This window comes from Microcebus murinus, chromosome 14, assembly GCF_040939455.1.
Source record: "Microcebus murinus isolate Inina chromosome 14, M.murinus_Inina_mat1.0, whole genome shotgun sequence".
Classification (NCBI taxonomy): Eukaryota; Metazoa; Chordata; class Mammalia; order Primates; family Cheirogaleidae; genus Microcebus; species Microcebus murinus.
This window is the reverse complement of record NC_134117.1, coordinates 49138930-49163552: the sequence shown is the minus strand read 5'-3', so window position 1 is coordinate 49163552 and position 24623 is coordinate 49138930. Positions and strand designations below refer to the sequence as shown.

At 34.9% G+C, this 24623-nt stretch overlaps 2 protein-coding genes across 3 annotated transcripts in view; both read left to right on the top strand.

Annotated features, from left to right (window-relative positions):
* CTNNA3 (catenin alpha 3) overlaps positions 1-24623 on the top strand; it is a 1492617-nt gene that overhangs the window by 1442900 nt on the left and 25094 nt on the right. For both annotated transcript variants that reach the window (XM_012762717.2, XM_012762715.2), the window contains exon 17: positions 460-594. In XM_012762717.2, the coding sequence (XP_012618171.2) occupies positions 460-594 (135 nt within the window). The remainder of the gene's footprint in view (positions 1-459; positions 595-24623) is intronic.
* Positions 16825-17420, top strand: LOC105870240 (mitochondrial calcium uniporter regulator 1). The gene has a single exon (XM_012762724.2). It carries the CDS (start codon positions 16825-16827, stop codon positions 17398-17400), a length of 576 nt encoding a protein of 191 aa, XP_012618178.1. The 3' UTR covers positions 17401-17420.

The window sequence follows — 24623 nt, the reverse complement described above, 5'->3', positions numbered from 1 at the left end:
TATAGTATGTTTTGCTGCAGACTTTTATTCCCATACAAATAATATATGACAGATAATGCACAACTATGAGTCCCAAGGAATGTTCTAATGGTTATTAGAGGTGAAAGGAATAATTACAATTTAAATATTTCTTTAGATTTACCTAAAAATGTAATCTGAAGTCTTCTAACTTTATCATAAGTTAAAGGCAGGTTACTTATATGACTTTTCATGTCTGAAAATTCCTTTAATATTTCTTTTTCCTAAGCTGAAGTGACTAAGATTGAAAAATGAACAAAGTATTGTAATGGTAGAAGCATATCAGCATCTATCTACATGGGCTTGAGCTGAGAAACGAGGCTCAATGAAAACAAGTTGCTGAGTTATAAGTTATCTGCAATGTCCATAGTATATTTACCCATTTTGATCCACCCATTATTTATTTTGCCATTTCCCCTTTTATCTTTGATGCACATGTAGTGTCCAGACCCATCATGCAAGCAGGACTTGTTGGCCTACCTGGAGCAGATTAAGTTCTACTCCCATCAACTGAAAATCTGCAGTCAAGTTAAAGCTGAGATCCAGAACCTGGGGGGAGAGCTCATCATGTCAGCCGTGAGTACACACCATCAAAGGTGGAGAATACTCAAACTGAGTACCTGCACCCCTGCTTACACATCCGAATCTTTCAAATTCCCCTTGGAATAAACTCAATCGAAGTTTGTATAAAAGTATATGTGATTAAACCAGCAAGAAATCTTGTCGGATTTGTTAAATGTTTAGTAGGTACAACTTTTTATTTACTTTGGATATTGAAAGAATAAATCAGGTTTCATAAGCCACTTGGATGAAACATGCATATTAACCATGCTCTAAAGCATGGTTTTCAGACTCAGAAAGTGTTCAGATGGAACCCTCAAATGAATCTTGTGTTTTTTTTCTAACATAAATGCATATGGAATTGCAAATTAATAAAATGATTGCCTTATTGCTATTAATGGATATTCATTTTCCCCTTATTCATTTTTATTACATAGAAATTCACACCTTGAGATTTTTTATTTCCATATATACTTTTAAAATTGGAATATGTTAAAACATTATAGATTTAGAGGAACTTTCATAAATTCTTTGGTGGCCCTGAGTTTCAAGCTGCTATGAAATTACTATGGTAGAAGTAATGTCTAACTTTTCTACTCCTCTTTTAATAGTAGTAGATCATTTCTTTGGAGCAGGTATGGTAATAAAATAATATTTGATATCTATATTGAATTCAGTTATCAGTGACTTTGAGAAGGACATGGACCAAGATTATAAATTTAAGTTTAAATGAAACATTATGAACATTCTAGAAATTTATTTTCCTGATAGGAAATTTTTTTAAATTACACTAGTATACTTATAAATTTCAAACATTTAGAGCCTCTGTATCCTGGCATTAGACTTTCCTTCAATGAATTAATGTTCTGGAAAGAGGATATAGTTGTAAAAACACAAGGAAAGGATCACCATCAAGGATAGAGAGAAGGAAACTAATCCTTATCAAGTATTATCTCTTGCCTCTATTTTGTCTCAATCTTTCATAATATCGTGCCAGATAAATAATTTGTTTTGTTTACCATATGAAAAACTAAAATGAAAAAAGATTAAATAGCTTTACCAAGGTCATCCTAGTGAATGTCAGAGCTGAGATTTACCTTCAGAGGTCTAGTAGATCTTGTGGCCTTCTAGATCCTTGAGTGCGACCTTTTGACTGAATCCAAATTTTACAGAGCAAATCCTTTTAATAAAATGTATATGGATTTAGGTAGACCTTATCAAGTATGGTGAGTGTGTGAAACTGAGAAAAGTAAACAGAAAACAGACTTCAGCCTCCAAATAAATATTGTTTTTACATATTTAAAGTAGTATAATGTTAAATGAGAAAAGGAAGACCGAATGTTTAATAATTCAAAATGAAGTTAAAATAGTTTTATATGCACATGCATACATATGCATAGAAGTGTACTTATGTATGCATGCACGCATATGTGTCTACACTGTCACACACACATTTTTCTTTGTATGGCTTGTGACATCTTATAATGCTTGGTCCGTGTCCTTCTCAATGTCACTGGTAACTGAATCCAATATAGATAAGCAAATATTATTTTATTTAATAAAGAGATTTGTTCTATGAAGTTTAGATTCTATTGAGGGGGCTGCACTTGCTGATCTGGGGGGCCATGTGTGCCTTGGGTCACAGGTTCCCCACCTGAGATGCTTTCTCTGTTCAGGTAGATAACCTTGTGTGTATAATGAAAGTGAAGAACACAAGTCAAAATGAGTAATTTGGAAGTTATGTGATGTGGTTGCTTTCTAGATTTTTATTCCAATGATTGTCAGACAAAAAAAAACAAACAAACATTTAGTTCCCTTGATATTCAAATTTTACAAAATCAAACAATATCGGTCCCTGTGCCATATTGGTACCCTGTCACTTTTCAAAGAAAAATGCACTTTAAGTTGTCATAAGCCATACAAACAGAAATTATGAGTGTATAGACACTCATACATGTGTGTAGATGCATATGCATGCATGCATATATACATATACTTCTATGCATATGTATGTGTGCATATATATAACTATATATGTTATATATAACATATATATATTATATATACTATTTAATTTCATTTTGAATTATTAAACATTCAGTCTTCCTTTTCTCACTTAACATTATACTACTTTAAACATGTAAAAAAATATTTATTTGGAGGCTGAAGTCTTTCTTCTGTTTACTTTTATTAGTTTCACACACTCACCATCCTTGATAAGGTATAACTAAATCCATATAAATTTATTGTGTTTTCCAAACCTAAACTTTCAAAAAATATTTGATAGAAGTCCAGCATCTATATAGCTGTAAAAATATATTACTGTTAATTATCCCTCCAAAATATGATTTCCTCCAGATGTATTAAATTAAGTTTGTATTCTTTTCTATTTGGTATTATGATTCAAATTTATGAACTTTATATATTTTACAGATATATTGATTAGGAAGGAATTATTTATAATCCATGATTCACAATTGAAAAGCTGAATCATTATATAAAATGAGGAATGGCATTGCAAATCCAAACTATTTGTCCTCATTTCATCCATAATTCTGCATTAGAAAAAATAAATCTGAAAAAGCTGAGCGTGCCCCTTTTTATATCCATTACTACTATCTGTTTGCAGGCATATCTTTGAAAGCTTTTTTCTAAATATCACCTTTACTGGTTCAACTAGAAAGTCTTTTAAATACACTGCATTTATGTATGCCAAAGCACACTTGCTTTATTTCTCAGCGACCCTGAGTTCTTTACTTTTTTCTTTTTCTTTTGTTCTTTTGAGAAAGTTTCACTTACTCTTTTGCCCAGAGTAGAGTGCAGTGGCATCATCATAGCTTACTGCAACTTCAAACTCCTGGGCTCAAACAATCCTCCTGCCTCAGCCTCCAGACTAGATAGGACTACAAGCATGAACCACCAACACCAGCTATTTTTTTTTTTAATCTTTGTAGAGATAGGGTCTCACTTTGTTGCCCAGGTTGATCTGGAACTCCTTGCCTCAAGCGACCTTCCCACCTTGGCCTCTCAAAGTCCTGGGATTATAGGTGTGAACCACCTATGAGGTCATGAGTTGTTATCTTGTTCTTTTTTCTTCATTAAATTGGAGGCTGGGCATGGTGGATCACACCTGTAATCTCAGCACTTCAAGAGGCCCTGAGTTGGGAGGATAACTTGGAGCCAAGAGTGAGACCAGTAGCCTGTGCATCATAGTAAGACCTTATCTCTAAAAAAAAGAAAAATTAGAGATGAATATCTAAATCCAAGTTATCAGTTTTCTATGAAGTCTCTTAAAAAGTAACAAGCATGATTCTAAAGCAGAGGAATTCATTAAAAAATATAGAAATTTGGTATTCAAAGCTACAGACTATTCAAAGTTCACAAAATAAAGTTTGCCTACCAAGATCAAGTTCATGAAACATTGCTGTTAGCAAATACAGTTGACTAAAAAAAAGTAGGTGTTAGGCCAGGTGTTGTGGCTCATGTCTAAAATCCTAGCACTCTGGGCGGCTGAAGCAGGTGGATCGTTTGAGCTTAGGAGTTCAAGACCAGCCTGAGCAAAAGGGAGACCCGTCTCTACTAAAAAACAGAAAGAAATTATCTGGACAACTAAAAATATATAGAAAATCTTAGCTGAGCGTGGTCATGCATGCCTGTAGTCCTAGCTACTCAGGAGGCTGAGGCAGGAAGATTGCTTGAGCCCAAGAGTTGCAGGTTGCTGTGAGCTAGGCTGATGCCATGGCACTCTAGTCTGGGCAACAGAGTGAGACTCCAAAAAAAAAAAAAAAGATGTGAATGGAATGCATTTCTGATGTGAGTGGGGGGCAGTATTTTTCTCAGTCTTGGGTGTTAAGGTTTAGGGTAAAGAAAAGAATCTGAAAGACATTTTCATAATATACCATTTAATTAAAATTATTTTCCAATCATTTTTACATCTATACTACACGCACGTATACTGAAGTTGTATCTTTTACCTGTAAGGAAACCAAAGTGTGCTTAGTTAGTTCAAATCCACTGCTAAGATTGGAGCCCCTCTCTGTGCCAGGCATAGCAGAACATCTGGGGGATATAAAAATGACTATATGATAACTCCCTTAAGATGCTCAAATATATACAAAATTAAGAAACATAAAATATATCTACATAAACAAAAAAGACTCCAGAGCAGTGTAATAAACTATACAACAGTGATATGCACAATGCACATAGTTTAATACGTGTATGTAATAGATGTGCAGAGCAGGCAAGAGAAAACTCCATAAGTGGCTAGTCCCTAATTTGAGCTTTGATTAATAAGTGGAAAACAAATAGGTACTTAAAGGAAAGGGGAATGAAAAGGAATTGAAATAGACGGGGCAACTGAAATAAAAAAAGAGGTAGAAATGCTATGGAATGATATGGAAATGGCAGGCAGTCTGATGTGTCTGAAGTCAATTTTACTTGGTACTGTTGGTGTGTCTACTGTAGGGTGGGGGTAGAGAAGTTGCAAAGGGCAATGGGAATGTTTGTAAGAGGATCATTTATTATATCTAAACTTCACCCTATAGGCAGTTGGGAGTAATTGAAAATTTTTAAGTTTGAGATGGGCATAAACAGATGTATACATTGATTTGGAAGTTAACTCTTTTTGATAGAGCAGTGATATATTGGAAAGATGCAGGACTGGGGGATTGGAGGATTGGCTGTATTTATATATAAAAATGATTTTTTTTTTACAAAGCTCAAGAGAGAAACAGTGAGAACTTTTTTTTAGGGCAATATTAATGAGAATGGAAAAGTGTGTAACCACACTAGAAAAAATTCTGAGCTAAAAGTGTTTAGGGTCAACAATCTATTGGATGGGAAGGCTGTGGAAGAAAAAGGAATTAAAACTTGTCCAAAGGTTTGGGGGTTAGACAGCTTACTTTGTCAACAGTGGAGTCATTAATAAGATCCTACATATAAAAGGAAGATCAGGTTAGGAGAAATAAGGATGCATATTCAGATTTTGCTTGTTGAATTTAGGTGACTAAGGGACATCCAAAGAGAAAGGTTCAGAAGTTGGGCATATGGTTCTGGAACTTAGGAAATGGGTATGAAACAGAAATAGATTGGACCATCCAGTGAAAATATGTTGTATAAAATTTTTTAAAAAATAGCAGAGACAGAGATCCAAAAAGAACTTTTTTTCATAAAGTGATTCCAATGTGCCTTTATAAGATACAGAGACTTGATTGTGGCAGTTAAAACAAATTGGGAGTTTACTATCTCCATAAAGAGAGTCTGAGAATGAGCAATCTAGCACTGTTATGGCAGCTTCACAAAATCATCAGGGAATAAGGCACCTTTGCATTTCGGCTTCATTATTTTTTGGCTTCTGGCTTTCATTATTATCAAGGTCAAAAGTATGGCTTCTCTAGCTCTAGCAATGGTTTTTGTATTCCAGGCAGTAAGAATGAAGAGAAACAGAAGCAAACATTGCTTACATCTCTCTAAGGGACCTCCCAGAAAGTCCTTTCCAAATGCTTTTTCTTACATATTATTGTCCAGAACTTAGTCAAAAAGCTATACTTAACTGCAAGGTATGCTGCAAAATATAGATTTTGTATGTATGTTTGTGTTTTAAACTTGGCACATTGTTTTCCCCGATGTAATCAGAGTTTTGTTTCTACGAAAAAGAGAATGGACATTGGGCAACAACTAATAGTTTCCATATCATCTCTATGATTTCCAAAATCATAGCAGTACTCATATATTGTACTTATCTGTTTTTTATACATAGTCCCCTCTAAACTATAAAGTCCTTGAATATTTTTGATTCATTGAAGGTGCAATAGCCAATGACCCAGGTTGCCTGAATCTTAAAAGTGCACATTGGGTTTTGGACTTAGAAGGTGTTTTTATCTTTTCCAAAGCAGTATCAGTGATATGGAGAAAGCAAAAATTGTACCATAGAGGGTTGAGTACTGAGTATGCAGTGGCAGAGAAGATGGTGACACAGACAAAATTTTTCTGTAGTTTGGAATTGAAAGAGAGAAAGAGAGAGGAGAGAGAGAGAGAGAGAGAGAGAGAGAGAGAGAGAGAGAGAGAGAGAGAGAGAGAGAGAGAGAGAAATTTGCAGGTCAGAGTAGACAGATTTGCTGAAAACTTTTTTTTTATTTTAGTTAACATTTTTTATTTATGTACTTTTTAAGATGGTAGTAAATGTTTAAAGAACAAGAGGCAGCCAGGATAGAATGAACCTAAGAAAAATTAAGACTACAACTGAGGGAATAAAGTCTTAAACAAGTGAGAGGGAATGGGATTAGGATAACAGGTAGAAAGATTAGGTTTGGGGAGAAAAAAGAGGTCTTCTTCTGATCCATGATAAAGATGAATTAAGATATAATCACATTTAGAGACAGATGAATGGGAAGTTGAAGAATTTCTTGCTGGTGGATACCACATTTGGTAAAGTGAGAAAAGGAGTTTTTCTGTTAAGATTACGATTTGAGTGCTCTATCCAAGCTTTATTTTAGCAACATAATAAAATAAAGATGTCCACATCTTCAATCACTTTTCAACATTACTTAGAAGAGAGAATAACCGAAGTTAACAGCAATGATTGGAAATAGTGAACAGAGATGCTGTATGCTAGACAGTACTCTACCAGGGCCAAGTTCCAGCACATTGTCTGGACCATGGAACCTGACTCAGCTTCAGTTTATCCTCCAATCACAAGGAAATGAAGCCAATTAGGCCTTCCAAGTGCTATCCTCTCTCAAATAATGAGATTATATAAAAATTTAATTGGAAAATGATAACAAAACACAAAAAGACTAAGTAATTAACCATACTGTTGCAATTCAGTTCCATAGCCACCTTGACTTATAAATGTCCTAAATTAGGAATAGAATAAAAAGTATAACTCTAAGAAGATTAAATGTGCTTAGGTTACCTGAAGGCATTCCCATAAAATCTTTATCAATTGCTCATCCAGTGTCCTTATGCCCTGTGCCCACTGGGAAAATTGTTGTACTTTAGGAAAAGAGGCTTGCCATAAAGAAATAAATAGTGTTATATTCCACCCTGTACATATTAATATAAAAAAGTTCAGGAAAAAATCCAAATAAAATGGTTTTAAACCCTTAAAATTACTCTTTCCCCAAATGTCATGCTTTTAGGTCAGCCATTTTTTTGCACTGCTTAAAATTGATTAATTATATAACCACTATGTTTAGTGAATTTCTTTTAATGTGTTTAATTGTACTCTCTTACCCTGAGGCAGATGTGCCAAAGCCACAATTTAAAATATTGGATAAATAAATAAAACTAATCAGTCGGGGGGAAAGATCAGCAAAATTGAAAATTTGCCAAGCAACTGCAACTCAGCTTTAGCAGAAATCAAGGGGCAGTGTTTATTTAATTAGAAATGATAGGGAACAGCAACAATAGAGCCATTGACCAAAAGAGCCACTAGGGCCTACAGAATTTAGGCACTCGAGCACGTACAGAATAACTTAGCAGGTTAATGTGTTTGCCACGTTAAGGCATTTGGGGAATTAGATAATAAGCTTTCTGAATCTTCTGCAATCATTAGTAGGCATCAAGAAAATTTGAAAAACTGAAAAATGAGAAAGATTTGGGAAATTAACTGAAATTTTATAGAGAAAAAGGAAGAGGGGGAGATGTAGGCAATGGAAGGGAGAGAAATGAAAGAAATGAAGAAGGAGAGAGTAGAGAGGAGAACGGCAATGAGGAAGAAAAGGAAGAAAAAGAGAAGAAAGAAGACACTTTGCAGTAAATTTAACTCTATCACGTATTGTTTTTGTTTGTTTGTAACGTTAGGTAGGAGACATATTAAAATAATCAGACCTTAGTAATTCCAAGAACGTATTCCAAAAACAAACAAAAAATATGTGTAGGGGATTTTTTTCTTTTTTGGCTTTTATTTTTATGTTTGTATTCCACTGCAGTAGAATGACTAAGAAATTCTGTTGGTATCTGATATTGCACTGAATTCGATTTTCTTGAGAATTCTGATGGTGCTATGCATCCAGGTTTAACAGTACTTGAAGGACCCTTAGAAGTAATCTATTTATATTATAAAAAAACTATCTCTAATTCATTTTACAAACAATGAAATAGATCTTGGATTTTTAATGACTTGTCCTGGTTCACAAAGATATCTATCGGCAGAGCCAGGACCAGAATCTAGGTCTCATGTTCTTCATTGCCACCGAAAATAAATCCTATGGCCTCCCAATGAGGTTAGTGGCAGGATGACGAAGGCTCATATTCGTGTACCCAGCTGGGATGGTTGCTACATATATCAAGAACTGAGGCACAGTTTTAACTGGGAGATGTGGGGAAACATTGATTAGAACACAGTATGAATTGGTAATAGTGATATGATTTAAAGATTCTGGATTCTCAAAAATACCTGGCCAGAACACACACTTCAGCCTCAAAATGAGGAACTCACATAAGGTGCTAGGAAAGCTAGTAGACCCCAAAATAGGAGACCTGGGTGTAGTCTGGATGTTAATCTCTTTGAGTCAGTTTCTTCATCTATTAATATCTATAAACCCAGGTTTGACATAAAATGAACTTCGTGGTTCCTTCCAACTCAGAATTTCTAACCATATTCTCTTTTGTTTTACATTCCCCTTTATTATTTCTATCCAAACTACTCCTTCCAGTGCCAATTAGCAAATTATATTATGCCATAGAAAGTTGGTTTTTTATTGTTGTTGTTTTGATTTGTTAAGAGGATGCTTCTTTAATTTGATTTAAACAATCTCCATCAATGAGAATGAGATCAGATGCTTCAGTAGTTACCTGCTAATTGCAAATCTAAAAAAATTGTGACACATGTATCAAAATGGTGCAAAATATATTGTTCATGATTTTAAGATTGATTTGAAATGGCTTTACTGAGACTGCTGTAATATCTCTTATTAATAATAGGGATCTATTTTGTGAAATTAGATCCCTTTTGTGCAATTACAAAGATAGGATAAAACATCTGGATGAGGCACACACAAAAAAAGATGAATATGAGAAGGAAAAAATGATAAGGAAGAAGAAATAAAACTATAAATGTGTTGTGAGAGTCTCTACTGTTAACTCCTTACAATAACTGCATATCCTTATTTGTATGTCAAGTAGTTCCATATTATTCAAAGGGAAAATCGGAAGAATTCAAAACTTAATGGAAAAGACTGTTTAGAAAAAAGAATTAGCTAAATTATTGTCAATCCTTAGAAGAGAGGGATTAATTATTTCTGTTGTGTGCTAAACAATCTGAACTATAGAACTTCAAAGCCAGAGGTGAAAAGAGAGGCTATAAAAGTGAGCGAGATGTATTTGACAACTGTAGGTTGGTGCCAAATTCCCCATTAGGCAAAGTGCAGCTGAAGGGAAAAAGCAGAGCTGATGCTGATGTTTGTGGGTTTAGTTGGAAGCCAGGGAGAAAAAAAAACACAGAAGGAAAAGGGAGAGAAGAAAAAAATCAAGGAGCTTAAGATTCTAGGACAGCAAAGTGCTGGCATCAAAATGCATGCATGGATAAAGGCAGAAATGAAAGCAGATGTGAAAAAAGGCACAAGACAGCATGGATAACATTTGCAAAAGTAGTCATTTCAGCCCATGACTCATGTTGAATTTATGCTTGTTGTTGCATAATATGAGGGAATACTAGTTAAAGTCACAGGATAAAACCTGTGAGCTTTTTTTGTTGTTGTTTATTTTGTGTACGTGTATGTTTTTCCTAGCAAAATCAATCCAATTGCATATTTTCCCTGTTTGATTACTAAAGTCTAAGTGATATTAATATCAAATCAATAACCATTCTTAATAAATTTTAAATACTGACTTTTTGTGCTTTCCTCTATTCCAGGGATTCTCATTCTTGGCAATATTGGCATTTGGGGGTTGGATACTTCTTTGCTGTGGGGGGCTGTCCTGTGCATTGTAGAATTTTTAACAGCATTCCTGGACCCCACCCACTCTGTGATACTGGTGACCCATCCCCTAACCTGGCAGTTCACTCATCTTCTAGCTACTGTGAGTGTTGACTGGTAACATCTCATAGCTCCTTCCTTCTCTGGGTAATTATTGTCAGCCAAATAGGAGTTACCATGTCTGGGTGGTTAAGCACCACTACCCCTGCATGACTTGGTAGTATATAGCTAGTAACTGACGGAGAGGAAAATACAAAAGCTCAGCCTCCTTGTCTCAAAATGGAACCAACCCAGCTGTGCAGGTCCACAGTCCCATATGAGATTAGGCCAAAGCTAGTCTCTGGCTGAGATTAATAATGTTCTTATTTAGCTCCAGCATTTGCACTTTCCACCCCCTACCCCATTCTTCTTCCTTCCCTCCCCTTCTTTGAACAAACTTTCAGCAAACCACATGCACAAATTTCTCTCAGGCTTTCTAGGTCGGTCCCACTCAAGAGACAAATGATAGCAACAGTGTGCCCTTTATTGTCACTTATTTATGGCTGAAGAAGAGGTGACAGAAGAATTTGCTGAATTTTGTGAATACAGTTCTCTTATTGACACATTCATTTATATTATTTTATCCTCTCAACAGTGCTACAAGTAACCTATGGTATTTTGTTGACAAGAAAACAAAGGCTAATAAATGAATATAACTTGCCAAATGTCACACGGTTAGTTAAGTGATGGAATAAAAATATGAATTCAGGCTCCAGTTTCAGAGCTCTTGGTGTCATTCTGTGCTACCATTTTTCTATTTTCATTTTGCCTGCCTTAAAACAACACAGAGATGAGTAAACAAGGTCCTTGTTCTCCAGATATTTAGTTACAAAGACAGACAAGAAAAAAATCATAATAATTTATAGAAAGTTTTATTTTACAAATAGAATTTTGTCTTCCACCTGCTTCTGGAAAAATGGCAACAGAAATAAAAAAAATGCATAAAATTTAGAAACTAAAAATAAAAAGAGACCCTAAGTAACTTTTAAAAGATTAAAGACTTCTGGGATAAATTTAATTTACTATAGTTGAGTATATTCCACTGAAAATTAATAAGTGATTAAAGTTGTCATTGCTTGATAATAAACAGCATAGACAGTTTTTTAAGAGAGAGAACATTTTATCAGGCTTTAAATTTAAAGAGAAATTTATTGTGTCATTATTTGAGTAACAATTGGTAACATGATGGACAATGTCCCAACCTAGAGGTTTATAAAAGACAGAAATGTTCAGATGGACATTTCTTACATTGACCTTCGATAAAATCTGAAGTTACAACATTAAATTTCAATTTAGTGAAAGGTTTTTTTTTTTTAATTGAAAGAATTGTGATAATAGGGTCTGAAAATTCTGCTTTCTGCTGATCTAGCTGATCACAAAAATAATATTGGCAACTCGGAGTTTAATAAGTGCATTAAGTTGTCTCCTTGTAATATTTGATGTCTCAAAGAAGCTTTTGGTCAAGCCTTGGGTCATAGGCAATTCGTGGTTGGATTTCTTAATAATAGTCAGTGTTTTTTGAAAAGGGACCCATACCCTTTATATATCACTCATACAATGTGCAAACATTAAACACCTACTGGGTGCATATGTGTTTGGATGTATACACATTGTATTATTTTTTATCGCTGATAGTAAAATTGGCATTCTCTTATGAAAGTTTTAGGAGCCTCACTTATACTTTCAACCAGATGTAGAGTTCAAGCCCATCTCTCTTCAACACAGAGATGAATTATTTTTCGTGTACCTGCAGGTTCTGTATCACATAGCATTGAAAGCATACCTTGATTTGAAGAAAAAATACAGTTTAAGAAAGTTTTTTACAGTCAACAACAATGAATCAGTAAACTTAGGCTAGGCTATACTGTGATAACAAATGGCTACCAATTCAGTGACTTAAAACAACAAAATTCTTATTTTTGCTCACATATAAGTTTGATAGAGCTTTTCTCTACATTTTCTTCTCAGGGACCAGGGCTTATGTACTTTCTAGAATCTTGTAATGAGGTCTCTATCATCTTTGTGCAAGGAAAGAGAAGGGAAGAAAAGTTGATCACTGGCTGATAAATACCTTCCCAGAGGGAAATAAACTACTATATATAAGATACTTAACATAATGCCTAGCATGTAGCAGGTACTCATTAAATAGTAGTAGTAGTAGTAGTGGTAGTAGAGTCATGGTAGTAGTAATAGTGTCAGCTAACATGGGATAAATGTTAACTTTACCATAAAGTGATGTTCATCGATAAATTTCATCTAATTGTTATAAAAATTATTTCAAATTAAATTTAAAGGTAGAAAGGTGGGCAAATGTTCTACCTTTAGTAGGATCATTCCTCTGCCTATCATAAAACTATTTATCATCCATCCCTGTTTTAGCAGCAACACTTGATATAGGCTCTAAGAAAGAATAATCATCTTTTGTTCTGTACCAAGATTAACATTTGTTTCACCCATGGCTGATGAGAAATGGAAAGAAAGTTTTAGGTGGTTGTTAACTATGCTCAGCATTAGGTAAAAGCTCCTTAGAGAGACAGTTGGACTTTAGCTGTTGCCAATGCAAATGCAGACATTTAGCCCTGAGATTTGAAGATGGGCACAGATATATTTTTATTGAACATTAGAGTGTTTATATATAAATGTCACATTATCAGAATTATTCAGTTACTATATAGAGTAGAACTTCAGATACCCTGAAATTCAAGAAAGTCATTTTTGGCAAGACTAGCACTTATGGTATTATGGACTTTTAAGATGTTGGGCAGGGTATAATAGCCCAATATTTTACAGAAATGTTTAACAGTACAGAATTAATAAGTAAGTGTTTTGGACAACAGATGCCAAATATTTGCAGCAAGAGAAGTACTTTGATTTGAATAGTCTAAAGAATTTCACAGAGAATTTAAGCTCAATAATAAAGAATTGGAAGAATTTGGTAAGATAGAGAGAGAAAGTCTATGCAACTGACATGAAAATATAAATTGCCTTACAATACAAGGTAATGTTTTAAATGGCAAATTAGAAAAGACTTGCTTGGATTAGGAAATAGTGTAAGTGCAGATTGACATAATAATTTAACACTTTGCCAGCATATGTGTGTGTACGTATGTGTGTTTGTAAGAGTGTGAGGGAATGACAGCGAGAGAGAGACTGACAGAAACAAAGAGAATGAGTGATATGATAGGTTTCATTAAACTAAAAAAATCTGTGATTCAATTTAAATTTAAAGGAATGAGAGTAGTCTATGCATACACATACATGTGAATATAGTTTACATGTATAAACCATAAATAATATAGGTGTAAGCCTGTATGTACATGAAATTGAGTGCTTATTAATGCTAGGTGCTGTTCTAAATATTTAAAATGCATTTGCTTTCTTTATCCTTACCAATAAAAGCTCTGTGAGATAGCTATCATTGTTACTATTTGAGAGAAATGAAAATTTAAACCTAAAGACGTTGAGCAACTTATGTAAGGTCACAAAGCTTAAGAGGCAGAGCCATATTTTAAACCCAGTCCACTGATTCTAAAGTAGGTACACTTAATGCTAAATTACCCAGCAGAGGGGTACAGAAACTTTAGTGAAAATATGTCTTAAAAGGGAGATAAATGCCATTAAATGTATTTTGTACATCTCTTTATAACAATAAAAAGTTGAACAGAGCCAGGGTCAATATTGCTCCCTTTGAGCAGATGAGGCACCTTTCTAGGATAGGGTTCTTATTCTTCACTTCTGTGATAATTTTAATAAGAGTAGTGATAACAACAATGACAACTAATGTTTACTGAGCCCTAGTAATTAGAAGGGGTTTTAAATCCTTAAATATATTAATTATTTTAATCTACACGTCAATGAGGAAAGTCTTATTATCATACCCATTTTATAGATAAAACTAAGGCTCAGAGAGCTTAGATCAGGGACCTCAAACTTTTAACAGGGGGGCAGTTCACTGTCCCTCAGACCATTGGAGGGCCATTGGAGAGTGCGGCACACATTCCACACATGCGCACTGCGGGCCCTGGATGAGTCGGCTGCAAAGCAGGACAGGCAGCTGGGGCAAAAACACCCGGCAGGCTGGATAAATGTTCTCGGCGGGACGCATGTGGCCCCCGGGCCATAGTTTGAGAACCACCGGCTTAGATACAAGGAAAGAAAGGTATCTCTTTTTTTCACCTTCCCTACCTCCATGTCCGTCTTATCCCAGAGGGGCTTTGCCATTTCTAACATTCTGAGGATAAATTTCTGGGTTTATAATCAGGAATGATGTCTTTTGGGTCACAGAGATGAGACTCTCTGCCTATTCACATAAATGCTATCTCACATCCTCAACATTATGTTCTGAGATAGACAACCCTATTCAGATATACCAGAATCATCCTCATGATAATTCACACTTACTCCTTCCTGGAGTGGAACTTAAAACACAGCATTTTTAGAGCTCAAAAGTATTAAACCTATCATCCATTAGTTATCAATCAAGTTTGTCCAAGGAAAGGACATTATCCTGAGGCATTTTGCACATAGCCATTAAAGTAAAATTAAAACTAACGTGCTGATGCATGTTTTAGTGCTAGACTTTGCTTAAAGGCATGACTGATTATTTATGGTCATGACAAAGTCCAATCATTTTTCACAATTGAGCCAACAATAGCTTTTGAACTTTTGGTCACTTCTATGCTCATGCCTTCTCTACATCTCGCTATATATATCTTCCCTGTTATTACTATCCCTCTTTGACCTTGATTTGGTCTCTTTTGTGTTTTAAGCAATTACTAGAGTCTATGAAACAAGCCTCCCCTTTGTACCATTTAATTTAATTAGACCTCTCATTTGAGCTCTTGCTGAGTCAATATTTAGTTCCTTGTCTATATCCCTGGAACAACCTGAAACATTCCATATGCTAGCTAAATGCCTTAATATACATGGACATATGAGCCAAATGCCTTAGTTTTCATTCTTGCTCCCTGCACAATAACCAGGGGATGCCGCTACAAAATCTTCCACTTTGCCTTCCACCTTAATTGTGCTCCTCCATTGTTCACATGGTAATTCTTTTTTCTGGATGATAAATTATGCTGGAACAGAAGGAAGAGCAATTCTCAGCATTGTCTCACTAATTTTGTTTGTAGAGCTGTTTTTCTAATGTAGCATTTTCAAATAGCCCCATTATACATCTGCTTCTCCACCTGGGAGCACTAGCCATGCCAGGTGCGATGCCATGGATGGCATAATTTTGCCTAATGGCATTAAGTGCCTCTGAATATGCTGAAAAGAAAGGGAAAAGTGACAAACAGATCTTCAGAGCAACCCCAGCTTGTTTTTCTCTGGAGGGGTTGGTACAAATATTGGGACTGTTTGTGGTCTGTGTTGGGAAGGGTGATTTGAAAGCTGACAAAGAATGTCTGCTAATTCATACAAAATGACTTAAGAATCTGCCCTTGCCAACCTTTCACACTCTAAAGGGCTTCTCAGGGGAAAAGGATTTGTTTTAGCAGCAATCTCTGGGGACATTTATATAAGAGGTATTTACCTGTATATAAAAATACATATGTAGAGGCATGGGTACACTTATAACTTTGACTCAAATAGTACGAAAGCAATTTTTGTAACCAAACTGTACCCCTGAAATATTCTGAAATAAAACAAAATTTAAAAATAAAAATAAAAATGCATAGTTACATAAATTATTGTTCTAAAAAGGTAAATTTTTGCTAGGTTTTCCAATTTAAAAGTTATAATAATGTCAGAATAGCTAACTTGCTAAACCCTGGTGTATATATAAGGTGCTATGCTTTATATATATATATCACCTCCCTTTAGTTGTTATATACTCACTGTGTAAGTATTTTCATCTCTATTTCATAAATGATGGGTGTATGATTCATGAAAGTTTAATAATTTGCCCATATTTACATACTTATTCTGAGATCAAACCAGGGGAAGAACTCAATTCTTACTGACTCCAAACCTCACCCATACGCTTTGTATTGAAATTGAGTCGTAAAGTAGGGACCTGTCCACGATGTCTACACCTTCCTAAGCTCTTGTATTGTCCATGTTCAGCACTTGTCCCCAAGGCCACATCAGAAGAACAAGAACAAGTGGTTTGAGGAGAAAGAAAGAGCTTATTCATTTGCTGGCAAATGAGGATGATGAAGACTATCTATAATTCCATCATCCTACTAATAAGCAGAAATATAGAGCTTTTAAAGGGGTGCCATTTAGCTTCAGGCAATTGCTATTCAATCATAGTCTGTCCCATCTCAAGGACGACAATCTCATGACCTTAGTGTGCTTACTTGAAGAAAATGGGTTTACTACTCAACAAGCAGAAATCATTGTACCTGCATTGGTCAAGATCATGGAGGCCAACATGGATGTTGTCTACAAAGACATGGTCACCAAGATGCAGCAGGAGATCACTCTTCAGCAAATAATGTCTCAGATTGCTAATGTGAAAAAGGATATGATTATTTTGGAGAAGAGTGAATTTTCAGCCCTCAGAGCAGAAAATGAGAAAATAAAACTCGAACTACATCAATTAAAACAACAAGTAATGGATGAAGTGATCAAAGTCCGAACAGATACCAAGTTAGACTTCAATCTAGAAAAGAGCAGAGTAAAAGAATTGTATTCAATGAATGAAAGGAAGCTGCTGGAATTAAGAACAGAAATAATGGCATTGCATGCCCAGCAGGATCGGGCCCTCACCCAAACAGACAGGAAGATAGAAACTGAGGTTGCCAGCCTCAAAACCATGCTCGAGTCGCACAAGCTTGATAATATTAAATACTTAGCAGGTTCTATATTTACATGCCTAACAGTAGCTCTGGGATTTTATCGCCTGTGGATATAATAAAGCATCTATTTAAAGAGAAAAAAATATATATATCTGTTCAGATATCCATGACCTCCACCCAAACTTCTGTGACCTGCCTGATCTGGGTGGAGCTGAGCCATCTCCTATAGCACAAAGCACAGATGACATTACCCTGCCCCTCTGACCACTGGTCTGAGGCAGAGATGTAGGTTTTAGTCCCAGTAAAAAAAAAGTGGTAGATGTTATAAAGAGAAAATATTTTTGCCATTTTCCTTTCCTCAGGCCATTTTTTCTTTCTGTTATACCATGAGCCAAGGTAAATGGAAATCCTGATAGAAAGGTTTGCTTCACTACCCTACCATTCACCCTAGTAGTTGCATGCAGCAAGTGGGTTTGATGTGAGATTATTTGACGATTTTGTTAGTCCCATGTCACTTCAGAAAATGGTTTTATTTCTCATTAGAGAATCTTAGTAATATTAATATTTGAGGACATATGTACAGTTGTGATTTGTATAGATTCTCTGTGTTGTGAAACTATCATACCAGCATCTGGATCATAATGCATATTAAAAGTAACATAACTATTCAGTAGCAATAACAATGACAAGAATTAATTCTTACTAGTGCTTGCTATATACCAGAAAATGTTTTCAGTTCTTTATGTGTATTATTTTATTTAATGTTTATAATAATTTTATGAGATCTCCGTAATTATCACAACTTTGCCAATTAAAACCTAAGGCAAAAACTAAGTGATCCCTGAGGTAACACAATGGGTATGTTGTGGAACCAAGATTCTCAATCCAGGGCTTGCACTTCTAACCAGAACATTTTACTGTATCACAAACCTAAATATTTAAGTATAAATAAGTAATAGATTTTAGATTAGCAATATAAAGTTCCTCTGTGCTAAATATTCTTTCAGTTTTCATTCTCTCACCCAAATCCAGTTTTGTACTTCTCCCCATAAGAAGTTCAGAAGGCATATTGGTAAAGAGAAAGAAGAGAGGCAGTGAAAATAAACCTGTATAGATGCTTCTCCCTATTTCAGTTCTGCCAGCAGCAATATCCTTGCTATCATCCCCAAGTACTAATGTATCTCCAACTACCCTCCGTACCACAGGAAAGCCTATCCTGCATCTAGCCCTAAATTGTCTTTAAATGATTTTCAGATAAGCCTGTTTTAATGAAAAATGAACAAATGAGTATGGAGTTCTTCTCTGAAATCTACTTACTCCTTTGATACCTTAAAGACTCGCTTATGTCAAATATATGCCATCTAAACAACAAACAAAACAAACCAGGTGGTGGTAAGGGCCAAGGGCAGGAAATTACATGAGATGAATATCTTCTGTTAAAATGGAGTGATCCAGAAACACCAGTTCTAGAAAGAAGACATACACAAAAGTTGAGCCTTTCCAAAATACCACCTTTACCCATTTTCCTTCTCTCCATTGTTGAAAGTTGTCAACATGTTTTAAAGATTTTAGGGCTGTGTGTTTGATTAAGTATCCAGCAGGTAGAGGATACTTTCTGAGACCAACTACAATCCCATTTGGGAAGGAAAGATTAGATCAATTTAATGGAGACACAAAATGCAAAATGAGATGGTGAGACAGTCATTGGGACATTTGAGATAATAGAGGAACTAACAAGAATAACATTCCAAACTTGTGACTGAATCCAGAGTCATACTTGAATAAAGCCTGGTCCCCTTCTCCTTATAAACCCATAGCCCAGCTCTCTGGAATTATTTCTAGCAAATTGAATTTCCCTTGCTCATCTGGGGGGAAAGATGCAGTCTCTGGCTTTATTTTCTGTATGGGAAAGACTTGGGTAGCTTAAATGTTCCAGGAATCCTGACTTGCCATATTGAATACATTTTATTATTCCACATACCGTTATGCATGTTGTTAGAGAGGCAATGGTGTGCAGTAAGATAAACACTGACTTTAAAGTAGACCTGGGTTTTGAGTTTTCCTGGATTTGGAAGCCAGTATTGGACCATGGTTAAGAACAGGGACCGTGGAGCCAGTCTGTCTGGGGGCACATCCTGCTCTTATTATAAATTTTGTGCCCATGGATCTCTATGTTTCATCTGTAAAACAGAGATCTATGGTATAAATGTTCTATGACAGTTAAATGATTAAAATATATATAAAACTCTTTAATAATGCTTAGTACATAATCACCATTTAATGTGCATTTAAGCTATGAAAATATTAACTATACAGTTTGACTAGATTTGTGGTCTTGGAAAAGATCATTAACCTCGTTTTCCTCATCTATAAAATGGGAATTTCAATTTCACATACCCTTAAGATTTGTTTGGTTTGCTTTCAGGATTAAATGTGATAATGGATGTAAGACATTGTAAGAATCAATAAATACTAATTATTATTGTGGGGTTCTGGATCACTATAACATATACTTTATATACAACTTGAGTTAAACAAGAAAGTTAAAATGGACAGGCTGAGGAGAAAGCATACTACCATGTAAAATATTGTTTTCTTTTGTGAAAAGCATTGCAAGTTTCACAACTGATTTATGAATAGGCTATAATACCAACATTTGAATGAGAATCTGGGAAGGCCAGCATTTTGCTATATATAAGATTGAAATGCTTAGAGTATGGTCCTTAAATCAGAAAATATTTTATTTCACTGCAGGGATAGAAGCCTATGCATCTAAATTCTACTTTTGCTAAAACCACAAGTGTGTACAATCACAGATCTCTAAGTAAAATGAACTCACATACCCTTTTAATATAAATATTTCACCATTTTTCCATTTGTGCCAAATCTTGCTTAGTCTCCTTTCAATGATATGAAAAGGTCTCAGTATAGGTTGCCTAACATAATCCATAATAACATCAGAGTGAATAGTAGCCATCAATATATAATGCATACTACAGTGATGCAGTTTCCCACTTTTCTGTTTTGTTGGAGCCAGAGTGAGAGCTAAAAATGGCTATACCCTGTGGATCATCAATGCTTTAGACTAATCTGGGGCTCGATGTCATCAAATATCATACCGCCTCTCAATAGCTATCTGTAAATTTCTTAATTACTATGAAATAAAATTGAATAGTACTTTAAAAATATCTTTTGGTTTAGAAATACAAGAAGCAGGTATATTCCACATTGAAAAGTGCTGTCCATCTGGATTTTACACAATGTCTGCTTAGGGCCCTCCTTTCTTGTAGATTCTGAAATTCTCTTTATGTGTTAAGGTGAATACTAAATTCTGGGAATTTAATGTAAAATGATAAATTAGAACTGGTTTTGGTTGGGATATTTTATTAATACTTTATCAGTTAGTAGGTACTCAAATGCATTGATTTGAACATGAACAACCTATTCAATTCCATTTAACTTATTCTTTCTATTAATAATATACAGTTCCTTTCTAGGATATTTCATTTTGTCCCTTTATTAATCAAGATTAAAAGGTTTGGTGTTCAGATTACTTTTGCCCAAAAGATTACTTTTGCCCAAAACCACCACCCTATATTTTATTCTAAATAATCTTGCTAAAGCAAAAAGAAACCTATAGTTATGCAGTTCATCAAATAATCACATCTTAGGATATTATTTATATTGTGAAAACTGCAGTATGATAATAGCAGTTTTAGAAACAAATGTATATGTAGGTTGGTGATGTTTTACTTGTTCACTAAGAGTTTAGAAGGATTACTCCAGGGAGGCTAGCATTAGGGGCTAGAGCACACTCACAGAATTATATGAGGCTGGGACATAGTTAATTTGTAGGAAATGCCAAGGACAGAAGAAAATGTTAATACAGATATCTTTCCCCCAAATCTCCATGAAATCAAGAGAATATTCATCATGAGTGGGTAGGCAGATAATTTGCATATATGAAAGAACTAAGCATGATAATTTAAGTAAAGGATTCTAGACACTGATATGATCTGCCAAGATTTTAAGGGGTCTGTGGAAGACCTGAAGAAAAGGGTAACAATTAAGACTCTTAACATTGTAGAATTGTGTAGGACCTTATAAATCATTCAATGTAACCTACCTACAAACAAACAAATTGGAGCTCAGAGATGTTAAGTAACTAGGAAAAAATTTTTCAGTAGCCAAAGTGTACATTGACTATTTAGTCTGTTGACTTATGGTTCAAAAGTTCTTTCTGCTATCCTCTGCTGTCCTCCAGTTACAGATTAGAAGTCTGAACACAATTATGAGGGATTGAACAAGCCAACTTAGTAACAAGGCTGGCAGGGAGAGGAACTCAATGTTAACTTGTTGAGCTACCTGCCAAAGATGCCTTATAGGCCCTTGTCTCTGGCCAAGATTGGTTCAGATTCTGGGGTGAGGTAGACCTCAAAGGTGTGGATAAATTGGCACAAACACAAAGGTTAAATAAATTCAGGGCTGGGATCCAGCAAAAACATTAAATGAAAGTCTTTGAAAAGTTCATGGATGAGAAAGGTTATAAATCAGACTTCCTTCTGTCAAGCCTCTACCACCCTCTTTAAGTCTCCAATCATCTTACCATATGCTTAGTTCCAATAAATAATCTCAAGGTTATAGATGTGACAGGTTGCGTTTTGACATTGAGCCATGTTTTGCATCATCTTTCTGACATAGGAGAGAGAACTTAAATTCACTAAGGAGAGCAAAGTAATTATGTATTATCTTCCTGATACCAATAGGTCAAATTTAGACTTAGTCCTGTAGCTTTGGTTTCAGATGGTTTATAGAGTATGTTTAAGTATTAAAGTCAGGAAAGTGGAACAAAGCATTCAGATTCCAGATTCAATGGAATCACATACTCCAAGATACAATATTCACCTCATTCAGAGGGTGCTTTATTTTCTAAACTTACCCCAGGAATAACTACTGAGATGGCCCATGGCCACTGTTTTCCTTTAAAAAGTCTTTAAAAATCCCTTGGTAAAGTATTTGAATCAATAACCTCTTTTCTTTTAAATGGTCTTGATTTTTCTCAAGGCAACATGAAAAAAGCCCATGATGTATTTTTTTTTGAACATAGGACAGTAAATCTGAACCTGCTTTGATTAAGCGGCATTTCTTTTCCACCCTTCGTTTTGGTTATTTCAGCATGCCAAACATGCTTACAAAGTATTATGATTTATCAGATCCACAGAATCAAAGAAAATGATAGTCATTTCTCCAGAATCTTTGAAAAAATGTAATCACCACTTAAACGTGAGCCAACAATCAAATAAAATTAGAGTTTTGTTTATCTTACATCTTTAGCTTTATATCTGTTTTCTCAGTGGAAATCACAAGGAAATAGCAGTTCATTGTGCTAAGTGCTATAATAGAAGTACAGCATATGTGCGAAATACAATAGGCAGCACAAAGAAATTACTGATGGTCTCTAACTGAAAAGGGAGAATGGTGTTGGGGAAATCATCACCATCTCGCTAGAGAATGACTGGGATAATCCAGCTGAATCTTAAAGAATAAGTGTGAATTCAAGAAAGAAACTCTTGGACAAGATGCAAACATTCACAAAGTCGTGGGAGCATAATTTTCTTTTTATAACATGAGAAAGAAACTGTGAGTAACTTAGAGTGGTGGACAATAAGGTTGGCAAAGTCATTTGAGGTTATTACATGGTTAATACTCTGGGCTTTAGTCTATGGTTATTAATGCTGTATTGAAGTTTATGACACAGGAAAGCAGTTATCAGAATTATATTTTATAATTCTGGGTGAATTAAAGAAAGGGGAACTAAGGGAAGACTCTCTCAGTGGTTCATGTAAAAAGGACATTGACTTGCATTTTTGAAATGTATATAAAGTTGAAGAAGTGGGTTTACAATTAAGAGAGATTTAGAATGAGTACATCTTGGGGTCTGTGAGTAGAATAGGCACAGTTTTGGAATAGTAGTTAAAAATTTACAGGTAGTTACATACTATGTACCAGACACTATCACAAGTGCTTAAATACAGAGATATACATATATAACTTATGTAATTGTCATGTTAATTTTAGTAGATAGATATAACTATTATGTCTGTTTTTCAGATGAGAAAACTGAGACACAGAGAAATTAAATAAATTATCCAGGGGCCTCGGTTAATAAGTACCAGAGACAAGTTTTGAACTTGGGCCATTTGCTTCTGAAGTCTTTGTTTTTAATCATTCTTAACAATTATGCTGATTTGCTATGCAGAAAGCTTGGATTATCTTTGAAATTCTTACAGAACATCTACGTGTAATTTTCTAGGAGCCAATTGGAAATATGATAGTAGAACCCAAACAAGAGGTATGCAATGCTTCAGTGTATGAACATTAATTGAAGTCATAGATATTGTCCAACAAAATGGCATGTACTTTTATCGACCCAAAGAAGAGTAAGAGGGAATTCAAGATAGATGCCACCAAGAGTCTGTAGATCTAGACCCTTTTATTATGTTATTTCAAACAACTACTGTTATTGTTTCATGAATACATGTGGTTTTGTGACTTATATATATCTGAAATGAGTGATTTGACCAAAGTATTTGGGAATACATAGAACATATCTGCGCTCTAACTGTTTTAATACAAGATACCAAGAGTTAATTTAAAGAAATTAAGTGTCTTAATCAACACTTAACTATTATTGGATTTAAATTCGAACAACCTATACAGTCTCCCTTCTAAATCCAGGTATAAATTCTCTAACTGAAGCTTTACCGTCGTTACAAGACAACTGGGGATAGTCATTTGTCTTCCCTGGTAGGATTTTGAACAATAAATTGAAAAGCCTGGAGCCAAGATGCATCAGGTATCTGCACAAAGAAGCAGAATTGATACTTTTGCTTCCATGCTGTTGTAAAAACCTCATTATCTAAAATCTTGACTGACTGTTCCACAGACCACTTCGCTTCTTGACAGTTCCAATAAAATATGCATTTGTAAAAGCTGAACTATAGCTTGGTTGTATCATTACCCATAAAAGCTCACCCATTGAAGATATCCTTAGACTTCTATATTCAGTGCAAAAGCTTTTCCATAAACTGGAATGGATATTGTACATGATTAAAAAGCATGCAATGTTGTCTGCCAACTTAAAAACAATTAACAAAAAAATAGAGAAAGAAAAAACACACACACACAATGGGCCTGAGGTATACCAACCATTTTGCTGGACTAAAAGGATAACATAATCAGAAATAATAAAATATTGACACCCATCCTGTTTTATCATCATTTGAACTGCATTGTCTGTAACATTGCTAAAGGGAGGTTTTTCTTACAGGTAAAAAAA